Source organism: Oncorhynchus tshawytscha, linkage group LG16 (assembly GCF_018296145.1).
Source record: "Oncorhynchus tshawytscha isolate Ot180627B linkage group LG16, Otsh_v2.0, whole genome shotgun sequence".
Taxonomy (NCBI): domain Eukaryota; kingdom Metazoa; phylum Chordata; class Actinopteri; order Salmoniformes; family Salmonidae; genus Oncorhynchus; species Oncorhynchus tshawytscha.
In genome coordinates this window covers 71,425,895-71,450,232 of record NC_056444.1, presented here as the reverse complement: position 1 = coordinate 71,450,232, position 24,338 = coordinate 71,425,895, and the positions used below count along the sequence as shown (strand labels likewise).

Genomic DNA, 24,338 nt, shown 5'->3' with positions numbered 1-24,338 from the left:
GCACCCTGACCATCCGTGACGTAAAGGAGGCGGACCAGGGGGCGTACACCTGTGAGGCCATCAACGCCAAAGGCCTTGTGTTTGGTATCCCTGACGGGGTGCTCAGCCTCACACAGAAACCAGGTATGTACTGGATAGGCTGATTCCCCATATAAGGCCTGGTTATGCATGGTTCCACCATATCTGCTGTAACCATGCTAGAAAGTATGGTAAGATTCGGGTTGGCCCTAAAGTGGGAATCAGGTACACTGTTTGTATACTACTCTCCTCTGGGATCAACTAGATCATTTTAAAGGCTATTTTGTTACATTATTTTGTATAAGAACATAACGTCTGTGTGAATATATGAATTTCCTAAAATGGTTCATGTCTGTCTGCACCTTTTTGCCTGTTATATGTCTGTCTCTTCTATGTTGCCTATTTGCACCGTGCTGTCCTTTCGTCCAGTTTTGTCATCCTCTCTGTCATCATCACCAGGAAACTGTCCAGACGGTCACTTCAGTGTGGAGGGACGTTGTATCTCCTGCTTCTGCTTCGGCATCACCAAGAACTGTGGAACCACCGGCCGCTACCGCAACCAGATCAACCTGCGCTTCACTGACGAGGACGACTTCAAAGGTACCTGGACCGCACTAAATACAAATGCCTGTAAATAAATACACATGACAAAGTTGATGAAATTTTACGTTCCTAAATATTTTGTGAAAAAGTCAAGACATCTGTAAAAAAAAAAATAGCTTTATCTAACTAGGCAAGTCAGTTAAGAACAAATTCTTATTTTCAATGATGGCCTAGGAACAGTGGGTTAACTGCCTTCTTCAGGGGCAGAACGACAGATTTTCACCTTGTCAGCTCAGGGATACGATCTTGCAACCTTTCGGTTACTCTAACCGCTAGGCTAGCTGCCACGCCAACAATTGATTGAACTGAACTTTAAAAAACTTTTTAAGCTTTTTTTTTTGTTGATGCATGCATATTATGAATGTGATTACTGATATGATAAAACTCTCTCTTACTTCATATGTCTCTCTCCTTATCTCCCTCCATAACACCCTGCCTTCTTCCCTATCTCTAGGAGTGAACGTGACGTACCCCTCTAGACCAGGCACCCCTCCTCTCTCCTCCACTCAGCTCCTCATAAACCCTGAGGAGGAGGAGTTCCAGCTGGTCGACCTATCACGACGTTTCCTCATCCTGGACTCCTATTGGACGCTTCCCCGCCAGTTTCTGGGCAACAAGGTGCAGCATCTCTCCTGCTCAATGTGACACCATGTTGAAATGAGCTTATACTAGCAAGATAACTCCTATTTGAAGTTATATGAATTCTAAATTAAATTGACTTGCACGTCTGAGTGTTGCGTCAGAAAGGGATGTTGAAGTCATATTCAAAGGAAAGAAGCTACTCCACACTGCTTTTGACCATAATCAGTTTCAGCCTCACTGCCGTAGTCAGAGATTCGTCAGAGTTACAGTATATAACAGTGTTGTTAATACAGAGACTGTATGTATATTTAGATTGACTCCTATGGAGGCTCACTGAAGTACAAGGTGCGTTACACTCTGGCCCGCGGGGAGACTGAGCCTGAGGAGAAACCAGATGTGATTCTGACCGGGAATGGTCAGAGACTGGTCTACCGCAGGGGCAACCCCACCCCCTCCAGGGTGGTCAACAAGAAGGAGATCAAATTCACTGAGGTGGGTCTCAGTCCATCTTTCAACTACAAACAACATATTTACCTCACTTTGTTTCCTTCCTGGCCCTCTTCTTCATTTTTAGTAAAACAATACATCCGTCTCTACACTCTTTGAAAAAAACATGCTATCTAGAACCTTAAAGGGTTCTTCAGCTGTCCCCATAGGAGAACCCTTGAAAAACCTATTTAACCTGTTAGTGATCCCTTCGCGCGCCAATCCCTTTAGCGGGATTGATTTGACAACATCCAGTGAAATTGCAGAGCGCCAAATTCAAACTACAGAAATATCAATATTCAAGATTCATCAAAATAAAGCTTAACTTCTTGTTAATCCAGCCGCAGTGTCAGATTTCAAAAAGGCTTTATGGTGAGAGCAGACCATGCGATTATCTGAGGACAGCTCCCCGCATACAAACACATGAAAATTATTTTCAACCAGGCAGGTGGCGACACAAAAGTCAGAAATAACGATATAATAAATGCTTACCTTTGAAGATCTTCTTTTTACAATCCCAAATGTCTCAGTGACACAAGGAATGGTCGTTTTGTTCGATAAATTCCTTCTTTATATCCCCAACATTTCCATTTATTTCACACATTTGATTCAGAAATACACCGGTTCCAACTCGCCATGACTACATGACTACATAGTATCTAATAAGTTACCTGTTAACTTGGTCCAAACATTTCAAACAACGTTCCTAATCCAACCTCAGGTATCCTAAAACGTAAATAGTCCTTAAAATTTAAGACTGGATAAACTGTTTCCAATACTGGTTAAAAACAACGTGAAGCGCGTTCCAGTTCACGCACACCAAACAGTAGCGTCCACCTGGAGTGACACTTACAAAGAACAGCCATACTTATTCATTTCTCAAAAGAAAAACATCGAACAATTTCTAAAGACTGTTTACATCTAGTGGAAGCCATAGGAACTGCAACCAGGTTCCTATTAAATAAGGCTTCCCATAGAAAACCCTTGGGAAATACTATGACCTCAATTCCCCCCTGGATGGTTTGTCCTCAGTGTTTCGCCTGCCAAATCAGTTCTGTTATACACACAGACATTATTTTAACAGTTTTAGAAACTTTAGAGTGTTTTCTATCCAAATATATTATATGCATATCCTAGCCTCTGCCCCTGAGTAGCAGGCAGTTTACTTTGGGCACGCTTTTCATCCGGACGTGAAAATACTGCCCCCTATCCCTAAGAAGTTTTAAAGGGGATTCTTCATGGAACCCAAAAAGGTTCTACCTGGAACCAAAAAGGGTTCTACCTGGAACCAAAAAGAGTTACCCTGTGGGGACAGCCGAAGAACCCTTTTGGAACCCTTTTGTAGGTCTTACATAGCCTATATGGGGTCAGTGGCTGAGATGTACTAGTCTGGGCATTTTGTATATGATCAGTTGTAAAGATGAAGCCATCTAGGCCTTTAATGTAAAGTATATGATCAGTTGGCTAAAGGGTACTTGTCTAGGACTAACATGCATAGGTTGAGTGTCTGACCTTACATGGTTGGTATGTGTTGTTGTAGGAGAACTGGCAGCACTCGTCGGGACGCCAGGTGTCCCGTGAGGACCTGATGATGACCCTGGCCAGCCTGGAGACCATCAGCATCCGCACCGTCTACGACAACCACATGGTGAGCGTGGCGCTCAGCGACATCGTCATGGACACCACCACCGTGGAGTACAACATCCAGGGCAACGCCAAGGATGTGGAGGAGTGCAGGTGAGATCCCATAGATTGACTTCAGCTGAGGTTGGGATTTGGATGTAGTTTGTTATCGCCCCATAGAGTTGCAGGCACTAAGAAAATTACTTAAACCGTGGTACCGGTTTTTGTGACATACATTTTTTGTCCCTGCAGCTGTAGATATATTGTAAATAAAGTTGCATTGCATTGTATTGTGTTTGAAATGTAGGAGAGTTTCAGTTGTAATGGCTTTTATGGTGTGTGTCTGTCTCACCCAGGTGTCCCCCTGGCTACTCAGGACTGTCCTGTGAACAGTGCTCCACTGGCTTTGAGCGTGTGTCTGGGGGGAACTTCCTGGGATCCTGTGCTGGGTGTAACTGTAATGGACACGCCAGCGCCTGTGACCCAATCAGTGGACACTGTCTGGTGAGAACTCCTTACAACGTAATGTTATTATTATACTATTATAAAGTTGTATTAGCCTCAATGTATTTTAGCTGTAAACAAATCTGTTCTAAGTGTTGAGAATGTGTACAAAAATTATTTCAAAATGTGTGGTAAAAAAATGCAAGTAGGATAATTTTTTTGTAAATATTTTACTAAACTGAGTTGTGAGATTTGTGTAAATGAGGTCTTCACGACTTACATGACAGGTTGGGTTTGGATTACAATCATGCCCACTTTCCCACTAACCACGGGATGGTAACGCATAGGAAGAATTGTCATGCACGGATAAACAGCTGTGCTGATGCGCTCTATCCAATCATAGCAGCGAATCTCCAGACAATGACACAGAGCTGCCCACCTCTTGCTGATGTGATTGATAGTGATCCCTCCAGTCTGCAACTGTTTTGAGCCAAATTAAAATGTATTTATTTACCATAGTTTGACAGCTTGCTGAAGATGACATGGTCTCAGAAATCAGTCCTGGGTGCTGCCAGCACTTTTTCATGCAATTTATTTTACTTGAGAAATACTGCACCCATCACCATAGCTAGATGTAAAATTGTACGACTAAGACCTCCTCTGCAAAAATGTCAAAATTAATTACAGATTATTTTATTTATCTTAAATTAATTATATTTTGAGGAAGTGGTAGTGGCTATGTTGTTGCTACGGTGATTCAAGAGGGACAAACAACAGTAACTGCCAGGGAACAATAAAGCGATCATAACACACCCTTATCGAACAACACTCTTAAGACAAATCTCCTTTTTCTTTATGAGCAGCAGAAAAACATGCAGAATTGGTCAATTCAGCCGCTCTGTAAGTAATGTATGGACAAGTGTCCATAATATAGAGGTAGTAACTGAACTACGTTCCTCTCCCTTCCTCAGAGCTGCCAGCACAACACTGAAGGTCCTCAGTGTGACAAGTGCAGACCAGGCTACTTCGGTGACCCCAGACGAGGTCGCCCCGATGACTGCAAGCCCTGTCCCTGCCCATACACCGAGACGTCCCGCCGGTGAGGGGTCACCCACACACACACACACACACACACACACACACACACACACACACACACACACACACACACACACACACACACACACACACACACACACACACACCCCCTGAGTGACAGACATGGATGGAAAGAGCAGGTTGACGTCCCTGTTGTGTGGATTCAGTGGACTTTCCAGAAGAACACTGGGCTTATTCATTCATTGCTGGTGTTGTCACCTTGTGACCTATGTTGCTACCCATTAACCGGCAGCTAATGTACATATTAATGTAGCTAACAGTCTACTCCTGTGATTTGTTTGTGTCTCCCAGGTTCTCCGACACTTGCTTCCTGGACCATGACTCCCAGGCCACGTGCGACGCCTGCAAACCAGGCTACACCGGCCGCCGCTGTGAAAAGTAAGGAAGTGACATCACAAATGACATCACACCCCTTTACGTCTGCATGGTCTTGAAAATCAATGCCAGCTTTACTGTATATGGAATGGTTAGTTATAAAGGATAGTTATAGAAGATTAAGATGTTTGTGGGTATTTTTTCTTCATAGGTGTGCACCTGGGTACCAGGGTAACCCACTACAGCCTAATGGCAAATGTTTTCCAAACAGTGAGTGTTCTGTTTTACTTCAGTATTGTGATGGACATTGTTTTTAGGCTTGAAAGTGCCAGGAAAATGCTTTATTTGTATTGTGTTACCCAGAGCCATGTGTACAGTATATGACTGTTTTTTAGCTCTAGTGCATGCCATGCTTTATTTCCTACTTTACCTTTAAGAGCCTCTGTCTTGACCCAATGTAATTATTAACATCATTCATACCTGCTGAGGGGGGTGTCATCATCACCCTGGTATGTGGAGGGGTTTGAGTTGGTGGAGCACTCCCAGGTACTGATTCATCTCTACTCCCTCCCTCTCTCTCCCCCTTTCTCCACTCCCTCCCTCCTTCAGCAAACTCAAAGTGTGATAGCAGAGGAACAGTGAACTCCAACAGCAGACCATGCGCCTGCAAGGTAACACACTACGCTGCTTTGGCTTATTGTACTTCAATCTTACGACCAAAGTTATGAGTAGGGCTTTAGATTAGATTTAGGAGTTACACTCTCAATCACCAACAGTTTAACTCCATTGTCTCGCCCAGTGGTCTCCAACCTTTTCTAACATGAGAGACACTTTTAAAAAATGAAACGTGTCATGAGCTACACATTTCTTTCTAGCTTTTAAATCGCCACATTCTTCTCTTCTCCTCTAACCTTGCAACTCTTCCCTGCAACTCTTCCACGGGTCCTTTGTGTACAAGAGAAAGTAGTGCACAGTGGTGGAAAAAGTACCCAATTGTCATACTTGAGTAAAAGTAAAGATACTTTAATAGAAAATGACTCAAGTTAAAGTGAAAGTCACCCAGTAAAAGTCTAAAAGTAAAAGTAGTAAAAGTAAAAAGTCTAAAAGTATTTTCTTTTTAAATGTACTTCAGTATCAAAGTAAATGTAATTGCTAAAATATACTTAAGTATCAAAAGTAAAAGTAGAGCAAACCATACGGCACCATTTTTTTGTGTTTTTTTCTTTATTTAAGGATAGCCAGGGGCATGCTCCAACACATCAGAGGCAGTAGGGATGACCAGGGATGTTCTCTTGATAAGTCTGTGAATTAGACCATTATCCTGGCCTGCGAAGCATTCAAAATGTAGCGAGTACTTTTGGGTGTCAGGTCAAATGTATGGAGTAAGAAGTACACCATTTTCTTTACGAATGTAGTGAAGTAAAATGATAAGTTGTCAAAAATATAAATAGTAAAGGAAAGATACCCAAAAAACGACTTAAGTAGTAGATCTACTTTAAAGTATTTTTACTTAAGTACTTTACACAACTGGTAGTGGTCAATAGACCTGGTCAAATAATGGTTAATAAACTCAAAGAGGGCCCCAAAAAGATCTGTGATTCGTTTCCAAAATTCTGTTTTATATTTTCCCATGTTACGTTTTCTCAGTTTAATTTTTCATGGTTCTCGATTTTTGTAGTTTTTCAAAATTACAATTGTTCATCAAGAAAACAACGAAATTGGATGTTCTGAGTCCATGTCAATGCTTAAATTACATCAGAAGGTCTGGAAGAAAACGAACAAATAGATTTTTGAGTGCAATTCCCTTAGTTTTGAGTGCAATTCCCCTTTAGTTGCGCATCTAGCGAGTGAGGAATGTGCCTGCCTAGCGATGGTTCCATACTGCGTCTGTTCATTTCATGGCAAAGTTTGCAAATAATAGATACAAATGATATATTTACTCATGATATACTTCTGCCAGGTAAGCCTACTTTGCAGTTATCATTTAATTGAGAAGGTTTTGGGGAAAGTATTTCTGTCAACCCACGAGACAGTAATCACATCAACTGGCTACACACAGGGATAGACAAATGTGCACACCACACAGATAGACTGGGTTATATTGCTGGAAAATAATTGTCAGATATTGTGTTAAGTTTGGCTTTTTAAGCCAATTGTAGCTAAGCAGGGGCGGCAGGTAGTCTAGTGGTTAGAGTGTTGGGCCAGTAACCAAAAGGTTGCTAGATCAAATCCCAGAGCTGACAAGGTAAAAATCTGTCCTTCTGAACAAGGCAGCCACTGTTCCTAGGCTGTCATTGTAAATGAAAATTTGTTCTTAAATGACTTTCCTTGTTAAATTTAAAAAATAATGTCAATGTTGGGTTGATTCGATAGTAGCTAGGAACTTGCAGTGTCTGATACCTGTGTTATTTTTGAATGACAGTTTGCGGGGGAACATGTGAATTGCATGTACATTCAGAATGACTTGGACCTGTGTAGGTTTTACTGCAATTATAATACTATCATCTTTTATGATGAGCCAGCCAGTCAGTCAGTGAGTCAGATGCATGACAAGATGTGTGTCTGGTATATGTGTGTGTTGTAGTCCAATGTGGTGGGGTCGCAGTGTGACGAGTGTAAGAGCGGCGCCTTCCACCTGACAGAGGAGAACCCAGAAGGCTGTCTACAGTGCTTCTGTATGGGCGTCACCAAGCAGTGTGCCAGCTCCACCTGGAGCCGAGACCAGGTCAGTGGCCTGGCCGCACTAATACTACTCACACCAGCCAACACACACTACCTCTATAGGGCACTTAAGACATCACAAAATGCAAGGAATGGTCAAGCACATCCTAAACCACAGCAGTGCATTGAGTCTGGCTTAAGTGCACTTGAGCCCTTTTCGCTTGGATTCTTGAGGACCGAGAAGATACAAATATGTTGTATCTAAAGTGTGTGTGTTTGTATCCCCCAGGTCCGTGGCGGTGTGAATGGGCAGCTGTTCTCCCTCTCCAACAGTGCTAACTCCAGGACTATCACAGACGGTATCACCCAGAAGGGCTCCTCAGAGGTGGCATACCGCTCCTTCTCTGACATCCCCAAGGACATCTACTACTGGGTCCTACCAGACAGCTTCAGAGGAGACAAGGTGAGAGGGGGAGACAGAGGGAGAGGAAGGAGAGAGAGGACTAGGGGACTAGGGGAGAGGAGGGAGACATGGGTTAGAGGGGGAAGAGAGGAGACTAGGGGAGAGGAGGGAGACATGGGTTAGAGGGGGAGGAGAGAGGACTAGGGGAGAGGAGGGAGACAGACTCTAGAAGGGTGATGGGGGAGACAAGTGGAGAGGGGAGGGATGAAGTGATATGAGGAGACAAGATGAGAGAGGAGGGAACAAGGGGAGAGGGTGGGGGAGATGAGTGGTGGTCTTTATGACACTTTGTTTCTCCACTAGACCATGGGGACAGGAGAAACTATCATCCACCGTATTTTGACTTAGTGGCGTGAGGTGTGAAGTAAATGTGGCCAGGCTGGATTTCACCGTCCACATGCTCTCTCAACATGTGAAAACTATAAAGGCTTTACATTGCTCCCTAAACAAAGAGAAGCTCTCTACTTGATGATCCATGACCCAGCTAGCCTTATAGGGTGAAATACCTTTCCATCATCGAGTGGCGTTAAGAGGTGGGTTGTTCTAGAACTAGAACCTCTGTCTCTGACATCTGACATGTTGTTGCCAGGTGACAGCCTATGGCGGAGAGCTGCGATACACTGTGCGCTATGAGCCGCGGCAACGCTCCCTGGTGATTGACGGACAGCCGGATGTGGTTCTCCAAGGCAACAGCATCTTCCTGGAACACTTTTCCCAGACAAAGCCCCTCCCCCGCGCACCTACCACCGTCACTGTCACCTTCAGAGAGGTGTGTGTCATTGTTTGTGTGCGAGTGTGTATGCGTGTTTTTAAAAAACTGACAATAAACTGTTTGTTTTCATTAAGATGTAATAACAGTTTGTCTTTGTCGATGATTTTGTTTAGAATACGTAATAAGATTACCATTAAATCCATCGCTAATCCCAATCCTATTCTTGAATATAATCCCAGCTCTAATCCTGAGTTTGCCTATGCAGACCTTTACACTTCTCTGTCTCTCCCGTTTTTTTCTCCTACCAGTCTGCATGGAGGCGTGCTGATGGACAGCCCTGTACTCGTGAGCACCTCCTCATGGCCTTGGCTGATACTACTGTATTCATGATCAGAGCCACCTACGCTGACAACATGGCTGAGACCAGGTAAGAGAGGACCAGACTACCTGTACTATTGATATCTACTTCTATTCAACTCTAGTGTAGGTAGGAGGAAGACATATTGAGTCGTACCTCAAATCAGCAGTAGTTTTCCACATAATGATGATTCTAATGAATAATGTAGGACACTAGAAAGACCATGTGGCTGATGTTGTTGTTGTTATTATCTCACCTGCGTTGTTGTCTGTTGTTCAGTCTTTCAGACATCCAAATGGACATTGCAGTTCCACGCTCCACAGGCAACGAACATGCCCTTGAGGTGGAGGAGTGTGCCTGTCCCCAGGGCTACAAAGGACCATCATGCCAGGTACTTTACACACACACACACACACACACACACACACACACACACACACACACACACCACATAAACATTATCCTGATGACACAAGAACAACCAATACAGTAGCTGTTCCTCTGTTACCACTCCTAGTCGTTAAGCTCCATCACTTTGATTCATAGCACTGTAGACATCTTGGAAAGAAACACAGAGTTGAATTGTTAGAGCATGCTGTAATGGAACAACAAGACAATCTACTGTACTGTCTACATTTCTATTACTACATGGCCTGAGGGGTTTTTCCATGTCTTTCCTTCCATGTCTGTTTCTATACAGGAGTGTGATGTGGGCTACACCCGTACAGGCTCTGGGCTCTACCTGGGTACCTGTGAGAGGTGCGACTGTAACGGCCATGCCAGCGGCTGTGACCAGGAGACAGGCGCGTGCTTGGTAAGGCACACCACCTTCCTACTGTACTGTATGTCAGTAGTACAGTACTACAGCTGCATCTAGCTTTGATGTCTGCTATGGAATCCGCTAATGGTTTCTTGACAAATCTCAACATGTGGATTCAGAACACACATTCGCTCATAATAGGATTTCACTGTTCCATGGACGTGTGTGTCTCCTTTTCCAGCAATGCCTTCACAACACGGCCGGCCCAAGGTGCGAGCGCTGTTTGCCAGGTTTCTACGGCAACCCTGTGACGGATGGCCCCCAGGCCTGTCAGCCCTGCTCCTGCCCTGGCACTTCCCCCAGCAACCAGTGAGTTCACTCCTCATGGGCTTTACAGCTACACAGAACTACACCTTTACATGGATCCAATGGCTCTGGAACTCTAGCTCCAGACTTATCCTCATGAAGATCCTTATTCTACTGATAAACGTGTCCATTCACCTGCTAGTCAACCTCATAGAGATCCTATTTAATTATGTGGGGTCAACCTGCTCTTTGTAAAGACAGTTGACCTGACAGTGACTGGTCATACAGTTACACTATTGTCTCAAATGTAACCCCATTCATATTATATGGGCTGTAGGCTATACTGTCTCTGATAGAAGACTCTGTCTTCCTGCAGGTATTCTCAGTCTTGCTACAAGGATGTGGATGGTCAGCCCACTTGTGATAACTGTCCCCCTGGCTTCACTGGCCGGCGCTGCGAAAGGTACGATTCTCTCCATATCCAGCTCTGTCTCTCTCTATCCCTTCCATCCTTTACGGTCAAGCTTCTAAGGGGTCAGTGGTTTGGGGATGCTGGGCTGGCCGGAGCTCGGCAAAGCAGAGGTGATAGGTCTGGCACTGGCACCCACTTGCTTCATTTACAAAATGGGAATAGTAGCATGTCTGTCCATTGCATCCCTCTTTCAACCAGTCATGATTGATTGGTATGTATTAGTGAAGTGGTATGGGGGAAGCAAAGCTCAAATCAATGCCACGCATTCCAGTTAGTTAGTAAAGGTTTTTATGTGATGGGTTTGGTGTCTGCAGTAGCAGTGTTTTCAATGCTATTTGAGAGGTCAATATGTGTGGTGGATTATTGAGCTTAGCTAACGAACATTGTATTTATCAATGGGCATTTTTGTTTTAAAAAATGTGTCTGGTGTACCATGGGATTATATGTGATATACTAAGGTGTGATAGCATTTGTTGTCGCAAAAGCCAAGTCTTCTTTTTTTTGGCCAATCAAGTCTTTCGTTAGGAATGTTTGGGCTTGTAGTTGTGTCCTGAGGAAACCTTATGTAACTTGGTTTTTGCTATCTCTCCTCTGCTTCTGCTTCAGTTCCCTCCTTTGATTCAATTTTGCCAGAACCTTTTCAGTCTACTGTTTATGCTCCAGTAGTGCTTTAATGCTTTTAGTAAGGTTTAGAAGCTGTGGGATAATGTTGTCAGTGTTTACATATTCTCTCTCTGAGGCATAAATCTAGAGGTGGCATTTCGAATGTCACATCTGTGTTTGACGAATCTTTGCTACTCGAGGTGCAAAGATGACGATGAGGTGACCGGTTAAATAAACATTGGTATGTTTTGATAAGTTGAGCCTCCCTGCCTGCCCTATTTATGATTTGAATGTTTTGATCATTAAGAAAACAAGACAGTTGTGTGGACCCGTACCTGCAAGAGGACAATGAGGGATTCCTCCTGTCGGGGTGTGGTGAGGCAGTGTTCAACTTTAGCCTGGAGAAACATGTGGTGCCAGAGGGCAGTGGAGATGAGGAGGAGGGGGAGGAGTATTATGAGGAGGAGGAGAGGGAAGACACAGACTAACAGCCCAGAGCCAGCCGAGGAGAAGGAGGATTACAAGGAGTTCATAGACTACAGCCCAGAGCCAGTCGAGGAGAAGGAGGAGGTCATAGACTACAACCCAGAGCAGTCGAAGAGAAGAAGGATTACAAGGTCATAGACTACAGCCCGGAGCCAGCTGAGGAGAAGGAGGAGGAGGTCATAGACTACAGCCCAGAGCTAGTCGAGGAGAAGTAGGAGGAGGTCATAGGCTACAGACCAGAGCCAGCTGAGGAGAAGGAGGATTACAAGGTCATAGACTACAGCCCAGAGCTAGTCGAGGAGAAGGAGGATTACAAGGTCATAGACTACAGCCCAGAGCCAGCTGAGGAGAAGGAGGATGACAAGGAGGCCATAGACTACAGCCCAGAGCTAGTCGAGGAGAAGGAGGTCATAGACTACAGCCCAGAGCCAGTCGAGGAGGAGGAGGTCATAGACTACAGCCCAGAGCCAGCTGAGGAGAAGGAGGAGGAGGTCATAGACTACAGCGGCAGCCCACAGCCAGATGAGGAAGAAAAGGAAGACACAAATTATAGCCAAAGGCCATACATACCCACAAGGTGGCCATCAAACATCCCCACAAGGTGGTCATCAAACATCCCCACATGGACCCTACTGTCCACTACCAGCCACCGTACCCAACCCACTCGCCCTACCATCCCCACTCGCCCTAGCATCCCTACTCGCCTTTCCACTCGCCCACCTGCTCCCACTCGCCCAACCACTCCTACTCGTCCAACCACAACCACCCCTGTGGATGACATGGTCCGAGTCCATGTGAATAGAACTGCACCCAGGGTCCCATCACTGAACACGCCCAGGCCCGAGGTCAGAGAGCACAGCGTCCAGTTCCTAATGAGGCTCCACATGAACCGCTTCAACCAGCGCCTCAGCATGTTGGAGAGCAACACCCTGGACATCAGGGAGGGCATCCAGGCCATGAGGGGCCAGCAGAGCAAGCTCAGCATCCAGCTGGAGACACTCCTGGCCCTGCAGTCAGAGTCTAACCTTGAGAAGAAAGAGAGGGTGGGCGAGCTGGAAAGTAGCTACATAGACATGGACACTCGTCTGAGAAGGCTGGAGGGTCATCTGGAGATCGTGATAGATGGGTTTACTGCCCTGGCTCAGGAGATGAACAAGGTGAAACGCTTCAGACACACCTCACGGTCTGCTAAAGAGGTGAAGGCACTGCCACCAATCTCTACAGTCTTAGTGCCAGGGGTTACCACAACTCGACCCACTGTCAGGACTTCTCAATTAACAACCATGAAAACACTGAGACCCACTGTCAGGACTCAATCAACAATCACCAGGTCACAAACTAGAGCCACAGTCCCCAAAATCGTACCAATGTCCCATCTCCCTGCTAACAGCCACAACAACCCCTCAGAGGAATAGAAAGCACAAACCAACTGTCACCACAAAGTCCACGTCCCAAACATTCACAAAAAGACAAACTACAAAGCCTAAACCATTAATAACTAGTACCACAAAAAGTAGTGTCATTTCGAAGTCCAGCACAACACAAAGTACTACCTTAAGTAATCCCAGGACTAGCACTAGACCACATAGTACAACAAAGCCTAGCGCTAGGCCAAGTACTGCAACAAAGTCTGAAACAAAGACTACGATGGCCAAGAAGATTCCCGTGACAGCTAATAAGCGCTCAACACAGTCAAGTCAATCAATACCAAGGCAAGCTAAAGTAGACCTGGCTGCCATTAAGTATCAGCTGGCACCACCCTCCCATAAACTTAAGCCTCCAACACTGGTGTCAAGAAATCCTACGTCAACCAAGTCACGTAATCAAGCTGATAAAAAGGAAGAGGATGCTTCTCGTTCTAGAAGCAGTTATAAAGAAGACAGTGCTTTCAGATTAGTTGTACCTGATTCAAAGATTCAACCCAATGTTAAAATCACAGAAACAGTTGTCAGAGAAACATCCCACTCAAACAAAGGTTATGGGAAAACCACTGCTCCAGACACATACCAGTTGTCCCCACTGTCCCACAAAGTCCAGGAAGTGTCAAAAGCCAAAACCAGTTACTCTAAGAAAGTTTTCACCACCACGTTGGCAACCACCAAAACCACCTCTTCTTTGAAGCGTTCAAAGTTAACCACGAAGAGTAAAGTCAAAACAACTAGTTCCAAGAGATCCCCAAAGAGGAAGAAAACCCAGCACCAGTCTAATGTTCTGGACCTACTCAAACTACTCCAAGGTAATGATGGAAAGTCTTCCCAAAAGAACAAGAAACAGAAGCAAGATGGTTCCTATGGTTCTTTTCACATTGTTTTAGGAAGGCTGGCAATTCCTGTCAAAATTATCCCTGATTATTTGAGACATTTACAGTGGCTTGCGAAAGTATTCACCCCTCTTGGCATTTTTCCTATTTTGTTGCCTTACAACCTGAAATTAAAATTGATTATTGGGGGGTTTGTATCATTTGAGTTACACAACATGCCTACCAATATTTTTTCATCGTGAAACAAACATGAAATAAGACAAAAACACAGAAAACTTGAGTGTGCATAACTATGCATAACCCCCTTGAAGTCAATACTCTGTAGAGCCACCTTTTGCCGCAATTTCAGCTGCAGGTATCTTGGGGTATGTCTCTATAAGCTTGGCACATCTAGCCACTGGGATTTTTACCCAATCTTCAAGGCAAAACTGATCCAGCTCCTTCAAGTTGGATGGGTTCCGCTGGTGTACAGCAATCTTTAAGTCATACCACAGATTCTCAATTAGATTGAGGTCTGGGCTTTGACTCGGCCATTCCAAGACATTTTAATGTTTCCCCTTAAACCACTTGCGTGTTGTTTAAGCTGTATGCTTACATGCTGACCGGACTAGTCGTGTGTGTGAGCATTGCAAAATACATTTAGAAATCCATGTTATTCAATTATTGCACCCACACTGATCGCATGCGACGCCAAGGGCTAAAATGGAAGTCATTCCTATTTCTGACGCAGATCGCGCTGAAATTCCTGCCTCTCCCATCTCCTCATTGGTTATACCCACGTGGGTGATTGAAAGATTAACTTTGTTGCCGGTTGTCGTGGTAATACTATGAAAGTTTAGATGCGATCACCATATAAGTTCAAAGATGAAAAAGCCTGGAAGGAGGAGCGATGACTAGAAACGATTCGGTTGGCCATTGTTTGTGTGGATAAATTGTCGGAGTAGAGGTCCTGGTGCATTTCAGGTAAAATAACAACTCAATGTTTATATCCCAGGACAAATTAGCTAGCAACAGCAAACTAGCTAAATAGGACAAATTAACGTTAGCTAGCAAGCTAACTAGCTAAATTGCCATGGATGTTTCATGCTTTTCGACCTGTCCCCAAATTAATGTCATTGGTTCAGAGTTTATTTTGATATTGGTGTGGGGGGGGGGGCAAAATACACTGGGGCAAAAAAGTATTTAGTCAGCCACCAATTGTGCATGTTCTCCCACTTAAAAAGATGTGAGAGGCCTGTAAATTTCATCATAGGTACACTTCAACTATGACAGACATAATTAGGGAAAAAAATCAAGAAAAATCACATTGTAGGATTTTTAATGAATTTATTTGCAAATTATGGTGGAAAATAAGTATTTTCTTCTGTGGAGATTGGAGAACCTTCCAGAAAAACAACCATCTCTGCAATACTCCACCAATTAGGCCTTCATGGTAGAGCAAAGTACTGAGAGATCCTTGATGAAAATCTGCTCCAGAGCGCTCAGGATCTCAGACTGGGGTGACCTTCCAAAGGGACAGCGACCCTAAGCACACAGCCAAGACAATGCAGGAGTGGCTTTGGGACAAGTCTCTGAATGTCCTTGAGTGGCCCAGCCAGAGCCCAGACTTGAACCCAATCGAACATTTCTGGAGAGACCTGAAAATGCCTGTGCACTGACGCTCCCCATTCAACCTGACAGAGGATCTGCAGAGAAGAATGGGAGAATCTCCCCAAATACTGGTGTGCCAAGCTTGTAGCGTCATACCCAAGAAGACTCAAGACTGTAATCGCTGCCCAAGGTTATTCAACAAAGTACTGAGTAAAGTGTCTGAAGACTTATGTAAATGTGATATTTCAGTTTTTTATTTTTAATACATTTGCTAACATTTCTAAAAACCTGTTTTTGCTTTGTCATTATGGGGTACTGTGTGCAAATTGCTGAGGGATTTTCTTGTTTGTTATCCATTTAGAACAAAGCTGTAACGTAACAAAACGTGGAAAAAGTCAAGGGGTTTGAATACTTTACGAATGCTCTGTATACATACAGTATTTAGAGAGTATTACATTTCAGAGCAGAATATCCCAATTGTAGAAATAACCTCCATTAAACAGACAAATTGTAAATATATATATATATGCAAGTATATGCATACTACACAGCACTGTACTCAGCTGCAGTGAAGTATTTGAAGTGAGTTTGTCTGAGGTATCGGCCGTTCCTATGTCCAGGTGTAAATCTATGTTTCAATTCCATCTTCTATTTTTATTGGATGTGTAAAGATATGATTGTGTATGCAAATGTGTCCATGTATATGAGATATGTACCTTATGACATGAATTATGCCCTTGGTGCCTTGTGATTGTACTTTAAATGAACACTTTTTTTCAAATTTGTGTCTTCAATGTCCTATAACTTTACTGTGCATAACACAAATACTAACATTACATCAACAATATCCAGATTTGCCTTCATCATGCATTGGTCAGATAGTTTCCAAAAACATTTTAATCTTCTTACTGTAAAGATAGACTGGACAGGTCTTTCCAAAGCGAGTATATAACATTTAAGTCCCGTTGAAGCTGTGCATTGGTTGGCCTTCAACTGTGGAGTTTCCAGTGACGAGGTAAGAACTGGGGAAGCTAGGGTAGGTCTCCTTCAGGGTATCCTGTCAGCTGGACAGAGCTTTGGTGGAGGGCTTGCTTAGGCAATGGGCTTGCTTGGCAATGGGCATAATTCTTCTCAGCTTCTCAGTGTCATATCATGATGAGATATGATGTCTCTTTCTGCAGTTCGACTTTAGTTTTGTGCCTCTTACTTCTCCTGTTGATTTTCTCTGCTCTGCTCTCTGTCAAGGTTTACTTTGGTGACACGTTATTTTAAGATGGAAATGTAACTTTTAATGCAAACTTGTGCAAATGGGTTCCTCAGTTCATCACAGTGGCGGCCCGCTCAATAGGGCGTTAGGGGCGGTATAATATAATATTGTGATTGGTAAAACAAAAATATATACAGTACCAATCAAAGGATTGGACACACCTACTCATTCAAGGGTTTTTCTTTATTTTTACTATTTTCTACATTGTAGAATAATAGTGAAGACATTAAACTATGAAATAGCATATGGAATCATGTAGCAACCAAAATATATCAAAATGTATTTTAGATTGTAGATTCTTCAAAGTAGCCACCCTTTGCCTTGATGACAGCTTTGCACACTCTTGGTATTCTCTCAACCAGATTCACCTGGAATGCTTTTCCAACAGTCTTGAAAGAGTTCCCACATACCTGTATGCTGAGAACTTATTGGCTGCTTTTCCTTCACTTTGCAGTTCAATGCATGCCAAACCATCTTAATTGGGTTGAGGTCAGATGATTGTGGAGGCCCGGTCATCCGATGCAGCATTCCATCACTCTCCTTCTTGGTCAAATAGCCCTTACAAAGCCTGGAGGTGTGTTTGGTCATTGTCCTGTTGAAAAACAAAAGATAGTCCCACTAAGTGCAAACCAGATGGAATGGCATATCGCTGCAGAATTCTGTGATAGCAATGCTGGTTAAGTGTGCCTTGAATTCTAAATAAATAACCAACAGTGTCACCAGCAAAGCACCCCTACACCATCACACCTCCATGCTTCACGGTGGGAACTACACATGTGTAAATCATCTGTTCACCTACTCCGTGTCTCACAAAGACACAACGATTGGAACCAAAAATCTCAAATTTGGACTCATCAGACCAAAGGACAGAATTATTTTGTGTTACTACATGATTCCATGTGTGTTATTTCATAGTTTTGATGTCTTGACTATTATTCTACAATGTAGAAAATAGTAAAATAAAGAAAAACCCTTGAATGAGTAGGTGTGTCCAAACTTTTGACTGGTACTGTATATATTTTTATTTAAAGAATATATACAGTATATTATATAATTCATGGATTATGTTTTAAATGCTCATAAAATTGTGTTAAATGTGTAAATTAAGCTGTTTCAAAAATATTGTTCAAAACAAGTTGTTCAGTGACTACTCTGCCTCTCAGTGACTGCCAGCAGCTCCGCAGGCGCTTAGGCCATGCGAACATTGCTAGGATTGCTTAACCAGTTATTTGCTATGACAGAGAACTGCCCTCAACAAAATCGCAAGATTTCATAGCATATAAGTAAATGGACTGTCCTGGGATGCTCAAATGAGCGCTCAGTCAGAACTTCTGGGTCTGCTCTAGTCTCCATCCCAATGAGTCTCTCGCACCAGATGGTTTTCTGCCATGCGTGAGACTAATCTGCTCTGTCAGGTACAGATGGTTTTCTGCCATGCGTGAGACTAATCTGCTCTGTCAGGTACAGATGGCTTTCTGCCATGCGTGAGACTAATCTGCTCTGTCAGGTACAGATGGCTTTCTGCCATGCGTGAGACTAATCTGCTCTGTCAGGTACAGATGGCATTCTGCCATGCATGAGACTAATCTGCTCTGTCAGGTACAGATGGTTTTCTGCCATGCGTGAGACTAATCTGCTCTGTCAGGTACAGATGGTTTTCTGCCATGCATGAGACTAATCTGCTCTGTCAGGTACAGATGGTTTTCTGCCATGTGTGAGACTAATCTGCTCTGTCAGGTACAGATGGCTTTCTGCCATGCGTGAGACTAATCTGCTCTGTCAGGTACAGATGGTTTTCTGCCATGCGTGAGACTAATCTGCTCTGTCAGGTACAGATGGTGCTAAATCAAAAATCAAATTGAACTTGTAAATAAATAATCATAAGAGTCATGGGAGTCTAGGATTTGATAAACCGGACATTTCAAATCAAATCAAAAATCAAATCAAATCTTATTAGTCACATGCGCCGAATACAACAGGTACCGAATTCAACCTTACAGTGAAATGCTTACATACGAGCCCCTAACCAACAATGCGGTTTTAAAAAATACAGATAAGAATAAGAGATAAGAGATAAAAGTAACAAGTAATTAAAAGCAGCAGTGAAAAAACAATAGCGAGACTATATACAGGGGGGTACCGATACAGAGTCAATGTGCGGGGGCACCGGTTAGTTGAGGTAGTACGTACATGTAGGTAGAGTTATTAAAGTGACTATGCATAGATAACAACAGAGAGTAGCAGTGGTGTAAAGATGGGGTGGGAGGGGCACTGCAAATAGTCTGGGTAGCCATTTGACTATTTACATCCAACCAAAGTCGAAGGACAGAGGGATACACAAGCTAGAACCTTTGGAAGGACAGAAAAAGCATGTCTTTGACTTGCCAATTGGATCATTTCCACCCACGGTGTTCATCAGGTTCTACTGTAGGTGACAGGGCAACATGTTATGTGACTAAAACAGCATAAAACCGGATGTATCACAAAGCATGATCAAATAATTAGCTAGTTACATTAATTTTGAGAAACATTGAGAAATCGTTTTTTCTTTTTGTCAAATTAACCAGTTATTTGCTAAGATAAGCAGCTAGCTCCCTATAGCTAGCTGGTGGCTGGCTAGCTAGTTAGCTAGCTCCCTATAGCTAGCTGGTGGCTGGCTAGCTAGTTAGCTAGCTCCCTATAGCTAGCTGGTGGCTGGCTAGCTAGTTAGCTAGCTCCCTATAGCTAGCTGGTGGCTGGCTAGCTAGTTAGCTAGCTCCCTATAGCTAGCTGGTGGCTGGTTAGCTAGCTCCCACGCCAATTTCAAGTCTTTCTAATCTATTATCTGACTAACTCGGAAATACGAGGTTATTTCAGAATGAAAGTTATTGGGCTAGCACATCATGCTTTGTGATATTATTTTAGCTGGATATCCCCAGTTCGATAATGTGTTTTCACTTATTGTATCTGCATTCTTGTTGTATTCTCACTGGTGCATTCGTTCGTGAGCTAGCTGCTCGTTCTAAAAAGTACCATCTAATCTGTTCAAAACAGTGGCAGCATGTGCAGCAGTGGTCATTCGTTTTTTCTTTTTAAAGCAAAAGTGTATTTACGCTGTTGTTCAAATGCACAGATTGCTTTATATAACTTCTCAAAGAAACTACCGGTAGTTCAGCCAATCAGCTGCCGATGGTTTCAACATTTGACACATGTCGCCAACATTGGCAATACATATTTTTGATCCTTTTTTTGCATCTGGGAAGTGGTGGAACAAAGCTGTAATTAAGCATGTCTTATTCTGTGAGTCTGAGTCTGTTTGGTAAAACAATGCAGATTATTTACATGCAGAGGACTTGGGAAATGAATAGTGTGTCTCCAACGGACATCCACAATGAATAAATTCTGGATGTTGGCTAATAATGTGACAACTCTATTGTATAGCTTGTATCCATAGTCTTTTCACAGAAATGTGTCTACTCTGGGCCAAGAGCGTGAGGTCTCATCACGTATCTATCTCCTCGCACAGTTTCCTGCCCCCATTGTTCCTTCCTTTGGTTTAAAAAAATGTATCCTCTTTGACTGGAAATGTTTATTTTAAAGTATAAGTGTTCGCCGTTCTCCGTTTCAGATGTGCTGCTGGGTACACAGGCAACCCCCAGCTCGGCCAGAGGTGTAGTGACCTGAATGGTATGTGTATGGATTATTCAATTCAATATAGCTTTATTTATCCCCTCAGGGGCAGTTAAGATTGTTATTACACAGTGCTAACAGGCTGCAGCTGCAGACATGTGTACACAATTAAAATGATTGTATTTGATAGAATGAAGGCACACAGAGTGAAAACCTCTACTGTGTCATGTTTACAGGTAACTGCTATAACTGTGACCAGAGAGGAAGTGAAGGATGCAATGGAAATGGTGTGTGTCGCTGCAAGGTAAGAAAACCAAGGCTCCTGTAAGTGCTTCATAATAACTACCATCCTCATTGACATCCCCAAACCCAATACTCAGACGCGGGCAGTATAGGAGCATCATGGCAAAACCTGTAAGTCTGGCTAATAGTTTCTACCCTCAGACTCAGGCTGCTGAATAGTCACCACTAGTCAGCTACCTGCTCTGCTGTCCCCCCCTCTCCCCACCCTCTACGGACATTTACCCTGCCCCCTCCCCAATGGATATTTATCATTGCCACGGTTGTTAATGTGTATATATTATTATTTCTGTTTTATTATTATCTATTTGTATTATATTTGTGTTGGTTTTTTCACTTTGTCCTGCGTTGTTGGAGCTCGGAGCGCAAGAATTTCATTGTACCCTGTAATTACATCTGCAACCCTGTACATGGGACTATTAAAGTCTTTCAATCTAAATCTAAATATCCTTATCCACTTCTGAGGGTTACCTCCGTGAGATAGTTTGTCTCACAGAAATAGAATAACTGGAATGGCATTCTCATTCAGGTCAATTTTCTATTTCTATGGTTAGTTCCACTCTCACACTATATATAATTGTGTTCCAGATGAACGTTGATGGCCCTGCCTGCTCCAACTGTAAGCAGGGAACCTTTCACATCAGCACAGACAACAAAGATGGCTGCCTGTCCTGCTTCTGCATGGGTGTCACACAGCAGTGCTCCAGCTCCTCCCACTACAGAGACCAGGTACCCAGGCAACAAGAACTAGGAAACTACTTCCTAAATTAAATATATGAGTAAAGTTTTTTTGTTGTAATTTATTTGTTTATACACTCGACAAAAATATAAACGCAACATGTAAAGTGTTGGTCCCATGTTTCATGAGTTGAAATTATCCATACGCACAATAAGCTTATTTCTCTCAAATGTGATAAAATGTGTTTACATCCCTGTTAGTGAGCCTTTCTCCTTTGCCAAGATAATCCATCCACATGACAGGTGTGGCATATCAAGAAGTTGATTAAATAGCATGATCATTACACAGGTGAATTTGTGCTGGAGACAATAAAAGGCCACTCTAAAATGTGCAGTTTTGTCACACAACACAATTCCACAGATGTCTCAAGTTTTGAGGGAGAGTGCATTTGGCATGCTGACTGCAGGAATGTCCACTAGAGCTGTTGCCAGAGAATTGAATGTTAATTTATGTACCATACGCGGCCTCCAATGTCATTTTAGAGAATTTGGCATTACGTCCAATCGGCCTCACAACTGCAGACCATGTGTATGGCATCGCATGGGGGCAAGCGGTTTGCTGATGTCAACGTTGTGAACAGAGTGCCCCATGGTGGTGGTGGTGGTGGTGGTGGGGTTATGGTATGGGCAGGCATAAGCTACGGACAACAAACACAATTGCATTTTATCTATGGCAATTTGAATGCACAGAAATCCTGTGACAAGATCCTGAGGACCATTGTGAGGCCCATATTGTTTAGGTATCATGGAAAGGCCATAGATTTAGGGCCTAATTTATTTATTTCAAATAATTGATTTCCCCATATGAACCGTAACTCAGTCAAATCTTTGAAATTGTTGCATGTTGCGTTTATATTTTTGTTCAGTATAGATATGTAAAGTGTAATGTTGTTTATATATGTGTTCATGCAGGGCTCATCTGCGAAAGAGTCTGTGGTCTCAGTATGACTCCCGGCTTAAATTAAAGGTTAAATTAAACAGAGCACTTTGAGTGTAGGCTGTCCCTGGTCCCAGATTTGTTTGACTTTGACGTGACAATGACCAAGAATTGGCAATTCAACACACAAACAGATAATTACAGCTACTTAGAGAGCACTCTAATTGCCAATAACGCTCTACTGAACTGAACTAAACGGATTCAATTTCCTGAAGCTTTTCCTGTTTCTCTGAGTGAGACTGGTTGATCATTCCTTCCTGTGTGTCCTGCAGGTGGCATCCGTCTTTGTCCCTGGCAACTTCCAGGGCTTTGCTTTGGTCAACCGGCAGCGCACCAACCGTATCTCCACCGGCTTCACTGTGGAAGTGTCCACCGATGGCACACAGCTCTCCTATAGCAACTTTGACTACCTAGGCCAGGAGCCCCACTACTGGCAGCTGCCTGGGGTCTACCAGGGGGACAAGGTGAGTCACAGATGAGGATCTGGCCAACTGGTCAGCAGAGACGTTCCATACTCCTGTAGCCCTCAGCTCAATCCCAGTTTCCCGGTGCTCTCTATGATGGAAAGCGGCTTCTACTCGTGCTGAAAACTTCTACATTCCTGCTCAATGTTCTCTTTCAATTTCTGCTTAATTAAGTAGCCTGACTTTCTGAGCCAGAGCTGATCTTCTCTTGCTGTGAAATGGGTTTGCTAAATGAGTTATTGCAGAGAACACTGAGAGTGAGGTCCAATGTCCTCATAGTGTGGAGACAGAGTTTGGTTGTAAACTCCATGAATTCACCATTTATTACTAGGGTTAGAACCTCGTCAGAAGGCCTTAGCAGTCTCTGAGATAGTAAACAGTACTTTGTCTGTTGATGCATCTACTTTTAGAGACCATCACATGATTACATTTTCATTGGTATTGATGAGATTATGGCTTGTTAAGCAGCAACATTAATTGCTTCTTTATTTCTTGGTTTGCCTGCCCACTCTATAGAAGGAAGCTTTCTTTGCTCGTATGAGACGAGCACATCAGGTAAACCAGAGTGGTGCTTGTCGTGTGCTGATGATTGTGCATACAGTATCAGACTTACTGTGAACAATTGATGACAAAAATGTCAGTTTGTAATTCAAACAAAGATTGGTGTGATTTGGCAATTGATTGGTGTCCAGTATTTTGGTAAATGTTTCATACATAAACCATAACACAACTGTGTTTGAGATGCATGGATTGCCTGCATAGTTTTCCAATGGCCTCGATTTTTTCCTAGTTTTAGCACAGTTGTAGCAGCAATCAACATCCAGTACTTGCTCCATTTTCACACAATATTAGTAATATTTTAGCTTAAGATCAAATCACAATTTATTGGTTGCATACACATGTTTAGCAGATGTTATTGTGGGTATAGTGAAATGCTTGTGTTCCTAGCTCCAACAGTGCAGTAATATCTAACAATACACAACAATACACACAAATATAAAAGTAAAAAAACGGAATTAAGAAATATGGAAATATTAGGACGGAGTATGTATATATATACATATACAGTGCCTTCGGAAAGTATTCAGACCATTTTACTTTTTACAAATTTTGTTAGGTTACAGACCTTTTCTAAAATCTGACTCAATTTGAGGAGATTCTC

The 24,338-nt window shown here is 43.1% G+C and overlaps 1 protein-coding gene across 12 annotated transcripts in view; it reads left to right on the top strand.

The window, feature by feature from the left end:
• Positions 1-24,338, top strand: part of hspg2 (heparan sulfate proteoglycan 2) — a 181,428-nt gene that overhangs the window by 94,459 nt on the left and 62,631 nt on the right. For 8 of the 12 annotated variants that reach the window (XM_042299579.1, XM_042299577.1, XM_042299581.1 and 5 more), the window contains exons 12-34: positions 1-123; positions 448-618; positions 1,076-1,239; positions 1,516-1,695; positions 3,230-3,426; positions 3,669-3,816; positions 4,728-4,855; positions 5,167-5,253; positions 5,402-5,460; positions 5,800-5,861; positions 7,775-7,915; positions 8,141-8,314; positions 8,904-9,083; positions 9,335-9,453; positions 9,664-9,775; positions 10,085-10,198; positions 10,386-10,513; positions 10,827-10,913; positions 20,736-20,794; positions 20,974-21,041; positions 21,626-21,766; positions 22,985-23,176; positions 23,693-23,731. The exon at positions 1-123 is cut by the window's left edge and continues 29 nt beyond it. In XM_042299579.1, coding sequence (XP_042155513.1) covers positions 1-123; positions 448-618; positions 1,076-1,239; positions 1,516-1,695; positions 3,230-3,426; positions 3,669-3,816; positions 4,728-4,855; positions 5,167-5,253; positions 5,402-5,460; positions 5,800-5,861; positions 7,775-7,915; positions 8,141-8,314; positions 8,904-9,083; positions 9,335-9,453; positions 9,664-9,775; positions 10,085-10,198; positions 10,386-10,513; positions 10,827-10,913; positions 20,736-20,794; positions 20,974-21,041; positions 21,626-21,766; positions 22,985-23,176; positions 23,693-23,731 — 2,873 coding nt within the window. The remainder of the gene's footprint in view (positions 124-447; positions 619-1,075; positions 1,240-1,515; positions 1,696-3,229; positions 3,427-3,668; positions 3,817-4,727; positions 4,856-5,166; positions 5,254-5,401; positions 5,461-5,799; positions 5,862-7,774; positions 7,916-8,140; positions 8,315-8,903; positions 9,084-9,334; positions 9,454-9,663; positions 9,776-10,084; positions 10,199-10,385; positions 10,514-10,826; positions 10,914-20,735; positions 20,795-20,973; positions 21,042-21,625; positions 21,767-22,984; positions 23,177-23,692; positions 23,732-24,338) is intronic. The other 4 variants (XM_024376139.2, XM_024376138.2, XM_024376129.2 and 1 more) reach the window with 3 other exon arrangements.